Consider the following 19,318-nt stretch of genomic DNA (forward strand, 5'->3'; position numbering starts at 1 on the left):
TATGGTTTCTTCAAGGTATTACAAAGAATATTCTCTAATGAAAAAATAGTACATTACTGAAAGTGATCATATTGGGTTCACGGATGATGGTACATCTAGTTGTGTTACAGTATTGATGTTTATTACATTTTTTAAGGATTTTTAATTTTTTACTTTAGAGGAGGAGAGAGAGGGGGAACAAGCAGAGGGGCAGAGGGAGAGAATCCCAGACTGACTCCTCGCTGAATGCAGAGCCCAACACAGGGCTTGATCTTATGACTTGGGATCATGACCTGAGCAGAAACCAGGCATTGGTTGCTTAACCAACTGAGCCACCCAGGCAGCTCTCAAAGTTATAATTATCCTATAGGTGTAAGGATACTTTGCTCTAAAGATAAAGTTACAAAACAATTTTAAAAATTGGGGGATAACCTACTGGACTGACCAGTGCACTAGCTACCTAAGGACAAAGGGTTAAGACCATACCTGGCAGCCAGTTCTTAGTCTGATCCAGGATGTTAGACATAAATCTCAGACTCTAAATCAAACACCTCTTTTGTGTGCTGCTGCTGGGAAATGGGACCTCAGCCAGCCTTATTTTCTAGCCACTTTATATTTTTTCTTTTGTTTTGTTTTTACCATGTAGATTTTTTATACCCTGGAGAATGTTTAGATTACACCCTATATCTATAAAATGACACTTCAAAGTTTACTTGACTAGAATCTTTTCATTTTTCACTGGTTGGTAAGGAGATACATATTCTGAAATGCTGGGAATTGCCCTTACTTCTTGAAGGTCTAAAAGTATTAGAGTTCTTTTATTTCTGGACACTTCATTTTTGTCAGAGTTATTCATTGGCTCAGGGAAGAATTTAGTGGTGGGTATTGGTATCTTTTACATGTAAATTACTAAAATTTAATTTTCCTTTATAACTTTTAGAGTTCATGGAAACCTTTTGAAAATAACTTTCTATTTATATTGGGCAAATTTATTCTTTTTTAAAACTGAATTACATAGGCTTGCTATTTATAAAAATTATATCCATTTAATGTACTTCAGAATTTCTTGAAGTTAAGGGGCTATTGTGTTATCTTTGATGATGTGTTTCAAGTAGGGAAGCTACTTCAGCATTCTGTATTTTGCAAAACTAGTTTTGTAGAATTTTAATGGTATATAACATATACTGTCATGTATTCATAATTCAAGATGCTATCTGTAGTGTGTATTTATAGGTATACATCTGTTTTCTCTCTTAATTGTTGATAAAACTATGAATGTATACTTTCTTTATGGTTTTAGGGAGGAAATGGTAAAAGTAAATGCAGAATCAAAACACAAACTGTCTTATACTGGGAGGGTGAAAACCCTGTGCCTCCAGAAGAACACTGCTCTCTGGATAGGAACTGGAGGAGGCCATATTTTACTCCTTGATCTTTCAACTCGTCGAATTATACGTATAATTCAGAATTTCTGTGACTCTGTCAGAGTCATGATGACAGCACAGTTAGGTAAGTTTCTTTCCTTTAGATCTTTTCCCATATTGTTTGAGATGATAAAAATACGCTTTTATTTTTTATTTTTCTTTCACTTTCCAATGTCATTTCAAGTGTCTTGGAAGGTCACATAATGAAACAGGAATGGGAGACATTTTGAATGGGGCCATTTAAAAAATGGAGAGAGTAGATGCTCCCAGTCCCACAGAGAATCAGGTTATTGCAGCCGAGCACTGAATTTGCATCTTACTTTCTATACCTAAGGCAAAAAGAGGAAATAGATGTTAAGTATTTTTAAATTTTAACCAAAGATATTAAAGGAAACGTCTGTTTTGATCAGTTTATGCTTCCCACCCTTGTTAAATTTGGTTTTTCATTCTATAATCAAATCTGTATTCTTGTAACAATATATGCTGAACTCTGCAATGTGTGAGTATTAACAATCATGATGTTTTAAGCAAACTTTGTCTTTTCTTTCTCTTTAAATACGAAGAAGTCATAACAGCACGTGATTATATTTTCTACATAAATACATTCCATTGTTTTCTTTTAACCAATTATTTGGTTTAGAGAATAGTATTAGCATATATGCAAAGTTGACCTAAAATAACAATGAAATTATTATTCTCTGCAAAACTAGAGTTAATGTAACTAGGGAAGAGGTCAGAATGTGTTTGACAGGTGAAGAGAATAGTAAATTCCTCTAACAGGAATACATTAAGAAGAGACAAATGTTTCTCCTTACTCTTACCCAGTTTTTAATGAATGGATTTTGGAGCTGGACAGAAGGAGTTAGACTAGATGCGGTGAGGGATTGGTTCGCTATCAGGATACATGTCCCCACAAGCAGAGCAGTAGGTCTCTAGTGGATTGTCTCTCTAGTTTTATTCTACCAAGGTTGTTCCAACCTCTCATTTAATTTCTATGTACTTTAGGACCCAAGTGGTTGTTCCTTACTGACATTATGTGGATTTCAGTGAGTTTAATTGATTTTTAAAGATAAATTTAAACAGACGCTACAAGGTGTGGCAGGCGCAACGTGGCTTCACCTCACCTTTCTGGCTTCTGCTAGTTACCACATTCCTCTGCACTTTCTGCTCTGTTATATTTTCAGTCCCTCTGAAAGACCATGCTTCATACTGCCTCAGGGTTTTTCATGAGCTGTTCTGTTCTTTGCTTATTTGATTTAAGTTAATGTCGTTAACTAAGCCAAGAAGATAGACTAAATTAACTCTTTCTTCAAAATGGCAGTTCATGTCTCAAAGCCCCTGAGAAGTCAGTACTGATGAGGTCAAACTTCTCTTTTTGGGGTCCTGGATCTTTTTCATTAATATCAGTCTCCTCACTAGAACGTATACTCCATATGGGTTGGGTTTGCATGTCTTTGTTTGCCCTTTTACTGCTAGTGCTCAGCTAGGGCTTCTTAGTGAATGACTTGAGAAGAAAGTATTGTTCTGTGACAGACTTTCAGTATATCCATCCTTCCAATTCTTTATCCAAATGTTTCACATTTGACTAGTCCCAAAGCACCTTCATGCACACAATCTCATTTAATTATATAACTTGGGCTGTATAAACATTCAACCCAGTTTTATTTTTTTTTAAGATTTTATTTATTTATTTGATAGAGCGAGATCACAAGTAGGCAGAGAGTCAGGCAGAGAGAGAGGAGGAAGCAGGCTCCCCGCCAAGCAGAGAGCCTGATGCGGGGCTCGATCCCAGGACCCTGAGATCATGACCTGAGCCGAAGGCAGAGGCTTAACCCACTGAGCCACCCAGGTGCCCTCAACCCAGTTTTCAAAGGTTAAATTATTTTCTCAGATTGACACAATTCCTAAAAATTGTAGCAAGGAAAAGATCACAAATTTTCTAACATTAAATAATTGCTAGTCTTGGAGTGTTTTTATTTAATATAATTGATGTGTCTCCAAAAGTAGAATTAAAAAAGTAAGTTCCAAGGACATTTTAAAGTCCAACTTGTTATATTGATTTAACAGAAGACTCATGTTTTTTTTAAAGGAAGTCTTAAAAATGTCATGCTGGTTTTGGGGTATATCCGGAAAAGTACTGAAAGTTCACAACATCAAAAAGGTAATGTTTAATAAGATACTCTATTCCAAACTCAGTGCAGTGACATCAATGATTATAATTAATATTATGTGTGCTACACATTTATAAAAAATATAACATATGCTATAATACGTCAGTATTTTTGATGGCTTGAACAGTGTTGGAAAAAATAATTTCTTTCAGAAAATGAAATGTTAGATTATTAAAGGACCACACTCTTTTCAACATATAGTAGTTTCTGTAAGATATTTAAAATATTTTCCAAATGGACTTTCTTATAAATAGCAGTAATTTCATACATTGTTTTTAGCTGTATTTATATATATATATTTGTCCAAGACAACTAAATGTAAGTGAACAAAGTAGAAATAAAATAAAAATGCCTTATGGCCAATCTATGAAACCTGGTTTCATTTTTTTTTTTTTTTCTTTTGTAGAAATACAATCTTGTTTGTCTGTTTGGGACATCAATCTTCCACATGAAGTGCAAAACTTAGAAAAACATATTGAAGTGAGAAAAGAATTAGCTGAAAAAATGAGAAGAGTATCTGTTGAATAAGAGAGAGATTTAAAAATGTTTACATGTGAAAAGGGTACTTCCACTTTTTGAAACAGCTCGTGTGTGTGTGTATATATATATATATATATATATATATATATATGAAGGAATATTTATATATTTTATTTTAAATATAAATATGTGTAAAAATAATTATCAGTGAAAATATGTTTTGAAGAACTATTTAAAATATCTTTATATTTCCTACACATCCTAATTAATTTTGTGAATTAAGTAATGAAAAGAAAAGTAAAATGTACATAATTGCAGGACTCATACTAAAATTTACAAAGTGATTAATTTTATTGTTGTCCATAAGGAAAGTAAACATTATTTAAAATTCTGCACTTAAACAACACTGTTGTTTGATTACTTTTTAGGTGTTCTGCAAAGTAGAATAAAACTATTAGGACCGTTTCACATGTAATACATTCCTTCTTAGATTGCTTTTAAATGCAGTTATCGCATATGCTTGTAAACTGTCAATGAATTTTCACTAATAAAGCCATTTATTGGGATGTGCGTTCTCTTCATTGCTGATTCAAACAATGCATTTCATGCAGCTTCCTTCCATATGAAAGAAAATGTGCCGATGAGAAAATGTAACATATTGTTCTCATATCCAGGAAAGACACACTTTCCACACTTTCTTTTTTCCTAATTTCACAATTCTAACTTTGGATGTGGATACCCTGAAATTTGTATAATTGGTGTAAATACAATGTTCAGTCTTTCAGTGATATTTTTTATGTTTTAATTTGGAATCTCAGTGGTTACTTATTCCTAATCTCTCCTCTAACACTTCTACCTATCTTCTTCCTAAATTTGTGACTCTGCAAATCCTGCATCGCTCAGGTAAAAAAACCACATTTCCAGAATTAACAGGATTCTACAACTCCCATCAAAACCATGGGGGCAAGTTTCTAACACTTTAGCTTACTGAAGAAGAAAGGAGAGTCAGCCTGTGATGGGTAAAATACTTGCTAATCTAATCTCTAAATTATACCTAAGTTGTTTAAATATCTTCCTATTCATAATTTGAGACAATTCCCTGTAATAGATAACCAGTCCATTTAATATTCTCAGGACTGACTGATGTTGTACTATAAGATGATTTTTAAAATAATGGAGGAGTTTATTCCTGTGATATTTCTCATTGTTACTTTGTATTTACTGCAATTTTTTTACAGAGATAATTATGAAGAAATATGTAAATGAACATTGTATTTAAATTGACTAATAAAGATTTTCAAAGCATGTTTAAGAATTTTAAAACTTTGTGATGTTTTATTTTTCACATATAAGTCTACAGATAATTTGTCTAATGTGAAATTTTGTATTAATGTGTGTTTGGGATATATGGAAAATGCTAACTCAAGTTTTCTCTTGAGGGTTTATTTAGTTTTCTATAGAACACAAAATTTTCAGGATCCCAAGGATAAAACCTGATAGGCCTGATATATTTCATATTCAAGTATTCGTGAAAATTTTCCTAAAAGGATTGTTCACTCGAGTACTGAAAAAAAATGACTTCAAAAAAAATTATTAAGTTTTTCCTGGCTAGAAGCCTTAAATAAGCTACGAATCTTTATAAAAGCAAAAGCATTTACCTTAATAGAAAATATTTTGGGGAGGATGTTTAAATTTAAAAAGGAAGCCCCAGGAGTCTAATTCTGGAAAGCACTATGGATTATATGTGGACTATTTTAAGTAAAATTCATCTTACTTTTCATCAGGACTGTGATATAAATTGATGAAACAAGCAAAAGTAGCAAAATTTTTTTGAGAGCTTTCCTAAATTGAAGATACTGAGGGTAGGTCATCTCGAAAAAACCCCTGGCACTTTGCATCCTTATGTAATCCATCACTGTGGGAGAGCTCAACACCTAACTTGGGAAACTGAATGCTTTTGGTTTTCATGGACACTCATCAGCTATACAGTAAAATCTTAAACTGTGCCAACTTGGGGGAAATTGAAATTTTCATTCCCCATCTGGCCAGTTCCCCAGATTTGGGGCCATTGTTTCCAGTAACGATTCAGAATCTGGCTGTTTAAAAGCACACAGGTACTTGGTTCTTCCCATTCCTCAAGATACTTGGAGTGTTCCTAGAACCTTTTGTTTTGGGCTGGGAGCCGGGTCTGCAGTCAATACACTGTGAGTGGTGAGCAAAAACTTGGCTTTCCCTTTGTGCTGTCCTCACTGGGACGTCTCTGCTAGGGGCATCCTCAGCCTAAGACAAAGAGTAGGGAGAGGGATGCTGGTGTCAGCCTCTGGGTCATGGTGGGATACTGCTTGGTCTCCAGAGATTCCAAGGTCCCATGGCAATAGGGCCTAGGCAAACAGACTTCACGGAGTACCTTATTTGTGTAACTATTATTTAGGGGCTTCACCATGTTTACTAGTCTTCTGAACACGACTCCAAGGAGGTTATTATTATACCCATTTATTCCTGGAAATACAACCCAGTGGATCAATGCTGTGTTAGAAGTATTATGGGACAAAACAAACGACCTTATGGGGAAAAAAGGAGAGAGGCAAGCTGAGAAACAGACTCTGAACTCTAGAGAGCAAACTGATGGTTACGGGGAGTGGGGATGGGTCACAGGTGACGGGGATCAAGGAGCCCACTGGAGCACCGTGAGTCGTCGGAACGCGATGAACCACCAGGGGGAAGAGTTAAGATGGCGGAGGAGCGCGAGGACCCTGAGCTGGCCTCTTCTCTCCAACGTGGGTCGATAGTTAGCAAATCATTCAGAACACCCAAGAAATCAGCTGGAGGTCTGGGAGAACAAAAACGACAAGTCTACAGCGCCTTTTGGATGGTGGGAGTTGCGGAAGTTCACTCGGGGAGACGTGGCGGTGGATCCCGCGGGTGGGGAAGGCGCGGCTGGGAGCTGCGGAGCGCGAAAGCTGAATTTGCAGATTTGCTACAGTAGGGGGCGTGCCTGGATTGAAGGTGCACAACTGGTAAAAAAGGGGCAGAATCCCAGGAGTGACCGGGTGGTCTGAGGATCCCCAGGGTCCCAGGAAGAACACGTGGCGCGAGGCGCGGCGCTGTTTCCTGGCAGAGGAGCCTGGAAGCACAGAGAGCCGCAGGTCTCGGTGCAGGCTTCGGCTAGAACCCGCAAACCGCTGCACCGCCGTGGGACCCCGTTCCTGGGACAGCCTGGCAAGTGTGGGAGGAGTCGTGTGTACCTGGAGGAACCGTGTGGGTCTGCGCCCTGGCCATCCCTGAAATTTGGAGTTAACTCCAAAAGGCTCAGACAAGGATAGGGTGAATGCTGGGGTCAGATGCAAATCAGTAAAACAAATAAGGCGATTGACTGCTCTTCTGTGAGGGTTCACTGAAGAATGGGGCTGTGATATTTCGGCTCTGAGGCTAGAGAGCAGGGTGTAGCCCTTTTCTTTTCTTTCTCTCTCCTCCTTCCCTTCCCTCCTCTTTCCCTCCCTTATGCTTTTCTTCCCTTTCTTTTCTTTTCTTTCTTTCTTTCTTTTTTTTTAAATATTTTATTTATTTATTTGACAGACAGAGATCACAAGCAGGCAGAGAGGCAGAGAGAGGAGGAAGCAGGCTCCCCGCTGAGCAGAGAGCCTGATGTGGGGCTGGATCCCAGGACTCTGGGATCATGACCTGAGCCGAAGGCAGAGGCTTTAACCCACTCAGCCACCCAGGCGCCCCCCTTTCTTTTCTTATAAAGATTTTATTTATTCTTATTCTTATGAGAGACAGGGAGAGAGAGAGAGAACACACAAGTAGGCAGAGCAGAAGGCAGAGGGAGGAGAAGCAGACTTCCTGCTCAACAGGGAGCTCCACAGGGTCCTCAATTCCAGGGCCCTGGGAATCACAACCTGAGATAAAGGCAGGCGCTTAACTGAATTAGCCACCCAGGCACCCCCTGGAGTCACATTACCACTGAAATAACAGAATGAGCGCAGCAGGCCCCTCTCCCAGGAGACCTGCACAAACAACTGGCTTGCACCAAGTTTATTGATCATTATGAGGCTACAAAATCTTCAAATCTAGGGAAATAGAATCGAGCTTCCTTTTTACTTTTATTCTTTAATTCTTTATTATTTTTTCTTTTATTTCCTTATATTTTCGAATTCCTTTTTAAAATTTTTTATTATTTCTAAAATTTTTATATATACACACTATATATATATTTTTAAATTTTTGTCTATTTTCTGTTATTTTATTCTTTATTTTGTATCATTGTGGGATCTAAAGTCTTTAAATAGACCAAAACACACCCAGGATCCGTTTTTGTTTTCTTGTGTTGTATTTTTGTTTTCCTTGGGTTTTTTTGTTGTTGTTGTTTGTTTTTTCTTTGTTTTCATGGTTTTTTTGTTTGTTTTGTTTCTCTTTTTGTTGTTCTTTTTTCTCTTTCTTCTTTTCTTTTCTGGGCAAAATGGTGAGATGGAGGAATTCACCCCAAAAGAAAGAACACAAGGTAGAACTCGTGGCCAGAGATTTAATCAATATACAGACATCTTGTCTGAACTAGAATTTAAAACAATAATTATAAGGATACTAGCTGAGCTTGAAAAAAGCATAGAAAACACTAGAGAATCCCTTACTACAGAGGTAAAAGATCTAAAATCTAGTGAGGCCAAGATGAAAATTCTATAACCAAGATGCAAATACAAGTCCATAAAAATGGGGATGGATGAAACAGAGGAGCAAATCAGTGATACAGAAGATAAAATTAGGGAAAACAATGAAGCAAAAAAGAGGGAAAGAAAGGTAATGGGCCATGAAGGTAGACTTAGAGAACTCAGCAACTTAGTAAAATGTGGTAACATTCATCTAGGAGTCTCAGAAGATGAAGAGAGAAATAAAAGGACAGAAGGTTTATTTGAACAAATTATAGCTATAAACTTTTTTGAGTGGAGAAAAAAAGACTGAAAGTTACAAAGACTAAGAAGAATCAAGAGAACATTACCAGATACACCAACTCTACAGGAAACACAGTGGCACTAAATATTTCTCAATAACCACTCTGAATGTAAATGGGCTAAATATGTCAATCAAAAGACATAGGATATTAGAATGGATGGAAAAAAAAAAACAACAACAAAACCAAGATCTATCTATATGTTGCCAAGAAACTCATCTTAGACCTAAAGATAACTGCAGATTGAAAGTCAGGGGATGAGAACTATCTATCATGCTAATGGAGGTCAAGAGAAAGCTAGAGTAGCCATACTTATATCAGACAAACTAGATTTTAAAACAAAGAGTATAACAAGGGCAGTCTGTAAGACTGGAAGAAGAGATTATACCAAAATTAAGGGTCTATCCATGAAGAAGGTCTAAAAATTATAAATACTTATGCCCACAACTTGGAAGCATCCAAATATATGAATCAGTTAGTAATAAATATAAAGAAACTCACTGATGATAGTACAGTAATATAGGGGACTTTTAACACCCCACTTACAGCAATGGACAGATCATCCAGGCAGAAAATCAATAAGGAAACAATGGCTGTGAATGACACACTGAACCAGATGGACTTAACAGATATATTCAGAACTTTTCATCCTAAAGCAGCAGAATACACATTCTTATTGAGTGCTCTTGGAACATTTTCCAGAGTGGATCACATATTGGGTCACAAATCAGCCCTCTACAAGGATCAAGATCAAGATTATACCATGCATATTTTCAGGTTACAACACTCTGAAACTGGAAGTCAAATACAAGAAAAAAATCAGAAAGAACCTCAAATACAAGGAGATTAAAGAACATTTTACTAAAGGAAGGAATAGGTTAGCCACAAAATTAAAGAAGAATTAAGGAAATACATGAAACAAATGAAAATGAAAACATGACAGCCCAAAACCTTTGGGATGCAAAGGCAGTTCTAAGAGGAAAGTATATTGTAGTACAGGCCTACCACAAGATGCAAGAAAAGTCTCAAATACACAACCTAACCTTAGACCTAAAGGAGCTAGAAAAGGAACAGCAAATAAAGTCTAAAGCCAGTAGAAGAAGGGAAATAATAAAGATTAGAGAAGAAACAAATGATATAGAGATAAAAAAGCCCCAGTAAAATGGAGTAAGGAAATTCAGAGCTGATTCTTTCTTTGAAAGAATCAATAAAATCAATAAAACCAAGCCAAACTTATAAAAAAGAAAAAGGAAAGGACCCAAATAGATAAAATCACAAATGATAGAGGAGAGCTCACAACCAACACTACAGAAATACAATTAAGAGAACACTATGAAAAATTACATGCCAACAAACTAGGCAAACTGGGAAAAGTGGACAGATTCCAGAAACTTAAAACTTACTACCAAAACTGAAACAAGAAGAAAGGAAATTTGAACAGACCCATAATCAGTGAAGAAATTGAATCAGTAATCAATACTCTGCCAGCAAATAGGAGTCCATGGCTGGATGGCCTCTGAGCAGAATTCTACCAAACATTTAAAGAAGAATCAATACATATTCTTTTGATACTGTTCCAAAAATGGAAGGAAAACTTCCAAACTCATTCCAAGAAGCCAGTATTACCTTGATCCCCAAACCAGACAAAGACATCACTAAAAACAAAAATTACAGAGCAATATCCCTGATGAACATGGATGCAGAAATTGTCACCAAGATACTAGCTAATCAGATCCAACAGTGTATTGAAAGGATTATTCACCACAACCAAGTGGGATTTTTTCCTGGACTGCAAGGGTGGTTCAACATCCACAAATCAATGTGATGCACCACATTAATAAAAGAAAGGACAAGAACTGTATGATCTTCTTAATAGATGCAGAAAAAGCATTGACAAAATACAGCATCCTTTCTTGATAAGAACTCTCTGCACTGTATGGATAGAGAGAACATAACTCAATCATAAGAGCCATATACAAAAAACCCACAGCAAATACCATTCTCAATAGGAAAAAATTGAGACCTTTTCCCCTAAGGGCAGGAACATAACAGGGATGTCCACTCTCACCTCTGTTGTTTAACATAGTATTGGAAGTCCTAACCTCAGCAATCAGACAGAAATAAAAGGCATAGAAACTAGCAAACAAATAAAACTTTCACTGTTGCAGACATCATACTCTATACAGAAACCTAAAAGACTCCACCAAAAAAATTGCTAGAATACATATTTGAATTCAGTAACGTCATAATATATAAGTACAGTGTGCAGAAATCTGTTCCATTTCTATAAAATAATAATGAAACAGCAGAAAAAGAAATCAAGGAATCAGTCCCATTTGCAAGTGCACCAAAACCAAGAAGATAACCTAGGAATAAATCTAACTAAAGAAGTAAAAGATCTATACTCAGTCAAAGACAAATACCATGTGATCATACTCATATGTGGAAATTAAAAGAAAACAGATGAATATATGGCAAGGGGGAAAAGAAAAAAAAAAAAAAAGAGAGGGGAAACAAGCCATAAGAGATTCTTTGTGATAGAGAACAAACTGAGGGTTGGTGGAGAGAGGTGGGTGGGGAATGGTCTAGATGCGTGATGAGTCTTAAGGAGGGCACTTGTTGCAGTGAGCACTGAGTGTTGTATGTAAGTGTTGCATCACCAAATTATACTCCAGAAACCAATATTGCACTGTATGTTAACTTATAGGAATTTAGTATTTAAATTTAATTTAAATAAAATGGAATTTATATAAAAACTTTAAAAAATGTATTATGGGAAAGAAGAGAATGTACCTATCTGGCCAGAGAGTGGAGCATCTGGAAGGATCACATACATAGAAAACCCAGTTTTGAAGCAGATGCATTCAAGACCAATAAGCACTCAACAGTCCCAGGGTGGGATAAGCATGCTAGGCAGAGGAATCACATATGTGCTACTTGGGAGCATGAGATTATTTTAAAAGCATCCTATTAAATACTGGAATTTGTGACAACTTCCAACCCCTAGAGAACTTACATCTACTGTAGAAGGAGACACTTAAGTAACTGATGATGCAAAAATATAAACTTATGTGTTTATAAAGCATTTTACTATGAAATGTGAGACTATAAATGAGGTCTTTGGGGGACATGTTTGCTACAATGAAATTAGGAAAGATTTTGAAACAAGTTTATCTCATTAAAAAATCAGAAAACTAGTCTATGCCTTTATGTACATATACAACATATTATATATGAGATTTTCCCCATTTCATTATAAATGAGCCCAAAGTAACTAACTTACTTGCTTTCATAATGGAAATAACTGGATAACAGTGTGGAGTTTCCTTAAGAAGTTACAAATAGAACCACCCTACAATCCAGCAGTTATACTACTAGGTATTTATTTACCCAAAGGATACAAAAATACAGATTCAGAATACAATACAGAATTCAAATACCTAAAGGATAAAAATAAGAGAGGGAAACAAACCATAAGAAGACTCTGTTTTGGGGCGCCTGGGTGGCTCAGTGGGTTAAAGCCTCTACCTTCAGCTCAGGTCATGATCCCAGGGTCCTGGGATGGAGTCCCACATCGGGCTCTCTGCTCAGCAGGGAGCCTGCTTACCCCTTCCCCTCTCTCTCTGCCTGCTTCTCTGCTTACTCGTGATCTCTGTCTGTCAAATTAATAAATAAAATCTTAAAAAAAAGACTCTGTTTTGGATATTTATGATAATTTTATTTTTTAAAAATCTACTACAAAGTCAAATTTCTCAATAACCATTGAATCAGTAGCCTAAAAAGAACCATTTATGGCAATTCAGCAAAGAAATAAAGACAAAGTTCAGAGAATGTAGCAGGATGATATAGTTATGTAGTACCATTATACTTTCATGCTATCACTTCAACCTCAATACTGTCTGGTAATTGATTAAAATCCTTTGGCATTGAAATCATTCTAGATTATTCATTTCTTGCTTCTTTTGATTCAATATATTATGTCTTCCTAAATTCCATCAACTTTCAAGAAGTAGGAAAAGTATTGTAGAGAACAAATGATATAGAACAAACAGGGTTGATGGAAGGAGGTGGGTGGGAGGTGGCTAAATGGGCGATGAATATTAAGGAGGGCACTTGTTGACATGACCATTGGGTGTTATATGTAAATGACAAGCCACTGAATTCTACACCTGAAACCAATTTTACCATATCTGTTAACTAGAATTTAAATAAAAACTTGAAAAAAAGGATGTATATTATATAACTTACTACAGTGGGAGCCCAATGGGTAAAATGTTACATTTGTAAGCTTATTCGCTCATGTTGGCATTGTTTTGATTTCTTGTTATGTATGGTATAGTGCAAATGAAGTATCTAGGCAACAAGTAACAAATAATGAAGGAACAAGTAACAAGTAAGTAAATAAAGTAACAAGGCAACCATAGATAGAAGCTGCTTATAGGTAAGAGTATTCTTTGACCATAAACTTTGCTTAGATAGATTTCTGCTGCCAATCACCAGATATATACATATTTGTCACAGGATTGAATCAAAGAAATCTTTGCTAAAGACAGATCAATAATAACATTGTTATTTTGACTAAAGTCATGCTTTCAGAAAGAGTGTAAGTTTACTAATATGTTTAGGGATGTGGATTTCTTTGATGAGACCCTACCACGTAGGATAAATAAAGTATGCCTAAGACGAAATCTAAAAAGAACTTGGAAATTCACTGCTCTGTGTTCCAGGTTGGCTTGTAATAACAGGGAAATTTCCTGGTATCAAAATGAAAGTGGTGTTGCAAAGAGCTGTATGAGGGTTTTGGTTTTTTTTTCTTCCTTTCTTTGAAATTACTAAAATAAACACATTAAGTGTAACTCTATCTTTGTTTTTAACCACAAACATACTTAATCTATTAGTATATTGACCAGTGCAGTTGATAACATTTAGGATTTTCTCTAGTTTGGTGGATGGTCTGCAGGTGCTGTTGTTGTTTTGGAGAGGGGGAAGTTTCTCAGTGGTAGAAGAGAGCAACACTGAGGATGAGGATCATCTGATAAAAATTCTGCCTCAGCACAGAGTTACTTTTTCCATGTAACTTTTATACATTACAGTAACCACTCTCTGCTCCCCTCCCCTCCTACATACAATATGAGGTTTTGTTATTTGTTTCTGAACTACTTTACTGAGGGGCATAATGTCTGTGGCACATAATTACATCCAGGAAATTAACTTTAGTGTGCAAAACCTTCTATGAATTTCTGATGATTTCTAGGAAGTTCTTTATTCTTGCAGTAGGGAATTATAAAATAAATGAGATCATTTCAGTCTTATGTGTCAAGCCTGCTTGAGTATATCTGTGAGTATCTTTATTTAGCAAGAGGGATTTTATTTCAAAGATAAATATAAGTATTAGCTACATAAAATAGAATGTCTTCCTTGATACATACTTATTTCAAAATAAACATAAGTGGCAGAAATATCTGGTAATATTCTAAGTGAACACTACTATGTTAAGCTCTTAAGTCAACTCAATTACATTTTTGTTAAATGCTCTCAATTATTTTACACATTTTGGTGCTCCATAAAGATAATTTGTATGTGTCAATTACAGAAAAAATAAGTAGTCCTTCATCCATTGACTACTGACACTTTACTTTTTTACAAGCTTCTTTTGGGTTATTCACTTTATATTAAAGAAACTGGTTTTCTAGGTATAGACCTGTTTTTTAAATATCATAATACAAATTATCATTTTTTTCTTCAAATGATTTTTATACTTTCAAGGTAATGTAAATAGGAAGAAAGAAAATTGACATAATTTGAAACATTGAAGGAGATTTAAATTTTTTTAAAATTTAAAGTCAATTAATTAACATAGTATATTATTAGTTTCAGAGGTCAGTGATTCATCAGTCTTATATAATACCTAGTGTTCAATATATCACATACCCTCCTTAATGTGATCCCCAGTTAGCCCATCCTCCCACTTCTTGCTTTCCAGCAACCCTCAGTTTGTTTCCTATGATTAAGAGTTTTTTACGGTTTGTCTCCTCAGATTTTGTCTTGTTTTAGTTTTTCCTCCCTTCCCCTATGGTTTTTTGTTATGTTTCTTAAATTTCACATATGAGTGGCATCATCTGATAATTGTCTCTGTCTGATTGACTTATTTCATTTAGCATGATTCCCTCTAGTTCCCTCCATGTCATTGCAAATGGCAAGATTTCATTATATATATATTATATATATATCCATGTTGAAGGAGATTTTTATAACATAACTGCACATTTTGGAAAAAGTGAAGAAGTACTCAACCTAAATCTTTAGTCATTAGTTGAAGGTCTGTGTGTCAGAAACCTATGGGAAAGTCTCCCTTGTAAATCTATATAGACAGAAGAATTAATTATTTTCCCTTCATGCATCAGAGTCAAAGAAACTGGAATTGAGAAATGTGGGCTCTGGGCTCATGGTTATACCAGCTGGCCTGCCCCATCTCTTTGTATCAGTGTCCTCATGTGTAAAAAGATGAAAAAAATATTACCGCATATAGGTGTGAGAAGCATATTCTCCTCAGATCCTCTTTATCCTCAAACCTAAAAGAACTTTCAGCTGCTTTATATTTGTTGATGGAGGAAAGGTAAATTTTGAAGTTCGAAGCTGGTACATGGAGCCAATATTCTGCTGATCATTCATTCTGCTGAGTTACTTGAGTGGCAGACTGTGGTCCCTAGATTGTGTATCACAGGTATCAGTAGCTGAGTAACTTGGTATCCCATCAAACTAACACTTTGAATGTTTGTTCAGCCTTTGTTCAGTGAGACCTAGGAGAAACTGATTTTTTGTTATCAAAAATAATGTGAAAACAAAGTGGCCTTGGTTTTATTTCCAGTTATATGGCAATGATTTGGAGAAGTCCAACCACTTAAAACTAAAAGGTTTAGATAAAAATAAAGATCTGCTAAGATGGTATGGAATTATCAGGACAAAGTCAAAGTGAGGGTGAGAACTCAGTGATGTAAGCAGATCATCACATCTACCTCCCCTGCCCCGCATGAGCATTTGCTCCTAGTGAACTTGAAGTGCAGTCTCCTCAGCTTTGAGTGGATTGGAAGGCAGAGGACATATCCCAACACACGTTGTGCTTTGGAGTCAAATACACAGTTATTTCCATTAGGCGGGGCACTGAAGGATACATCTCAGTGTAAGTGACAAGCAGGAGTAGAACTGCCCCATCTTCTCTCACTGGGACAGCATGGTCCTGAGACCGCCCATAAGTTTGCCCTTCTGGAGCTACAATCCAAATTCACACCATGAATATTATTAAAAACCAAATCATTCAAACTACTGATTAAATGAAAAATGTTTTAAAGTCCTTGAATTAGCCAGGAAGAGGGTAAACACATTTAGATTTTGATAAATATATATGTATTGTCATTTCTAGAGTAACCACTAAAAGAATAAGTAAAGAGTGTATAACTTCTAAAGTAGTTGAGGAGAAAAAAGAAATTATAAAATATTTTTCAATCCAAATGAAGGCAAGAAATGAGTGAAATATAAACAGAAAATGTGGGATAGATTAAAAAAATATGCCATAGGTATAAAAATCAAATATATCAGTTTTTACATTAAATGCAAATAAACTTAATGATCCAATTAAGAAAATATATTCAAACTTGATAAAAATAAAAACCCATCTGTAAAGCATGAGATATAATTAAAACTTTTAAAACATATAAATATTGAACATAAAATAAGAGACATACAGACACACACAAGTAGTAACCAAAATGAAGCCAGGGTGGCTATATTAGTAGTAGACAAGCTAGACATTAAAGCAGGTTTCATTGTAGAAGTAAAGAGGATTACTTCATAATGCAAAATGTTTAATTCATTATGAAGATGTAATTTTTAAATATATATGCAAAATATGCATTTAAATTTATTTAAATCTAAAATGCATAAAACAAAAGTTAGCAAAACTGCAAAGAATGATTAGACATATAAGACAGAAATTTTAATATACCTTTCTCTTTACTTGGCAGAGCAACTAGACAGAAGTACAAATTGGTGAGGACAGAGGTTTGAATAGCATAGTGAAAAATTTTGACATGATGGAGATAAAAAGACTATTGCAAGCAGTATCTTTACCATAACGTGTTTCTTTTTCAACCACACAGGGAACATTTATAGAAACTTACCATAAGCTGGTTCACAAGTCATTAATTTAATCAATTAATTTTAAAGGGCTGAAATCATACAGGTTTATTGTCTCACCACAATGTAATTAAGATAAAAATCAATTGATGTACTACACCTTGGCTAATTGAATTTAAATTAAAAAGAAAAAAATCAATTGCAAAAAGGAGTCACAGGTTGGCAAGCTGACTCTGATATAGAAATCGGTGTGCAGGAAGTTTATCAAAAGTGCTTCTTAGGGGTGCCTGGGTGGCTAAGTAGGTTAAGCTTCTGACTTCTGCTCAGGTCATGATCTCATGACCTGGAATCAAGCCCTGCATCGGGCTCTCTGCTCCGCAGGGAGCCTGCCTCCCCCCTCTCTCTGCCTGCCTCTCTGCCTACTTGTGATCTCTCTCTGTCACATTTTTTTAAAAAGTGCTTCTTAGATCCACACATGGGTTAGGGCATAGAAAGGAAGCAGGATTGGGCAGAAGGAGAAGCTGAGTGGTGCCACAGCAAGACCTCGGTTAACCTCATGGAGAAATTTCAAGCTACTATAGCTTCTCAGGGTTATCTAAGTTGGAGTGAGGGACCCAGGGCTTTATACCCTTCATTGACTAGTCATTGGATGTGGGATATCTGGAAAGGGCAAAGTGAACTTGGGCATGAACTTGGGACTTCAGCAGAGGCATCTGTGGGAAACGGCTGTAAGACAAGTTGACAACCTTCCCAGGAAATGGGGGAATGTGTTCTTCAGTTCTGAGTGGTATTGAGCAGCATCTATGGGAGATAACTAAAATTTCAATGTATTTCTAAAGCAATAAATACATATGTAGATAACCGATTGCTTTGAATGCATTTGTTGATTCCAATAAAATTGGGATGAGCTTTTGAAGGACTTATGTATTATGTGGAACTGAAGACATAAATGAGGATCTACCAAACATGGGAAGTCTAATTAAAGATTCACTCCTCAAATGAAGCTGTACCCAAGAGAAGTAAACTCAAATAAAGGTAAACCAGACCCCACTCAGCCCATGCTTTTACGGCCCCTTCCGCCCAGTAAAATTGTGTTGATGCTGAGCCGTAGCTAGATGGTGATAAAAGAATCTGAGACACTAACCTGAAGTCATAGTAGTTATAGACCAAATTTATATTGCACATGTTTCCGAAAAACATCAGATTTGTAATTGAAAGTACTTCCATGGATAGTATTTAGGTACCTGGAAGAAGAAAACTGATATTTTCACTGCCAGTGAAATGAGTATACACCTATTCTATTAGTCAAATGATGTAAAGAAGATTTTTTTTTAAAGATTTTATTTATTTTACAGAGAGAGAGAAACACAAGTAGGCAGAGAGGCAGGCAGAGAGAGAGAGGGGAGGAAGCAGGCTCCCCGCCGAGCACAGAGCCCAACATGGGGCTCCATCCCAGAACCCGGAAGATTTTAAAGACCATAAGCAATGTGCAGTCCAAATAAAGTCTATGAGAAAAGAAGACAACATGAGAGAGAAGATTCAGGATCATCTCAGAACCGAAGGAGACTAGCTAAAAGTCTAATTATGAGAACAGTGAAATGTAAGATCTGAGATAAAAACAAGCATGAAACTATCTCAGGGTACAGGAAACTATGACTGAGGAGATTTGAAAAAGACTCAAGTAGAACTTCTGAACAGGAAAAATACATATAATTATATTGTCATGGATGGGCTTAATAGGATGTTAGACACAGATGAACAAAAAGTTGGTAAACTGGAAGATAAAACAAATTTTCTAAAATACATCCTGGGTAGAAAAATAGATTAAAAATATAAATGGAGTAGTTAAGAATCTTGTAGGATAGAGTAAGGTCTCACATATGTCTGATTAGAATGTCAGAAGAGAAAATATGGGGAGAGGTATGTCTGATGAAATAAAGGTTAAGAAATAGCTAGAACTGATGGAAGGTATCAATCTATACACAGTAAGTCTTGAGAATATAAGTCTGGACAAATCAAAAGTCATCTCTACACAGGCACACCAAAACACAAATGCAGAACATCAAATAAAACCTGGATAATTCTTACAAACATAATAGGACTGAGAGAAGCAAAACAGAATAACAAAACACAGAATGCTTCCATTCATGTAAAGTGGAAAAGAACTGCCCTATTGTTTAAGGATG

The 19,318-nt window shown here is 35.9% G+C and overlaps 1 protein-coding gene across 1 annotated transcript in view; it reads left to right on the top strand.

Moving 5' to 3' along the window:
- Positions 1-5,377, top strand: part of LRRK2 (leucine rich repeat kinase 2) — a 131,945-nt gene extending 126,568 nt beyond the window's left edge. Inside the window, exons 49-51 of the mRNA XM_082740711.1 lie at positions 1,280-1,488; positions 3,493-3,564; positions 3,981-5,377. Of these exons, the coding sequence (XP_082596837.1) occupies positions 1,280-1,488; positions 3,493-3,564; positions 3,981-4,102 (403 nt within the window). The 3' untranslated portion in view covers positions 4,103-5,377. The remainder of the gene's footprint in view (positions 1-1,279; positions 1,489-3,492; positions 3,565-3,980) is intronic.
- The last annotated feature ends 13,941 nt before the right edge of the window (positions 5,378-19,318 follow it).

The sequence above is a fragment of the Mustela nivalis genome (assembly GCF_964662115.1).
Source record: "Mustela nivalis genome assembly, chromosome: 7".
Classification (NCBI taxonomy): domain Eukaryota; kingdom Metazoa; phylum Chordata; class Mammalia; order Carnivora; family Mustelidae; genus Mustela; species Mustela nivalis.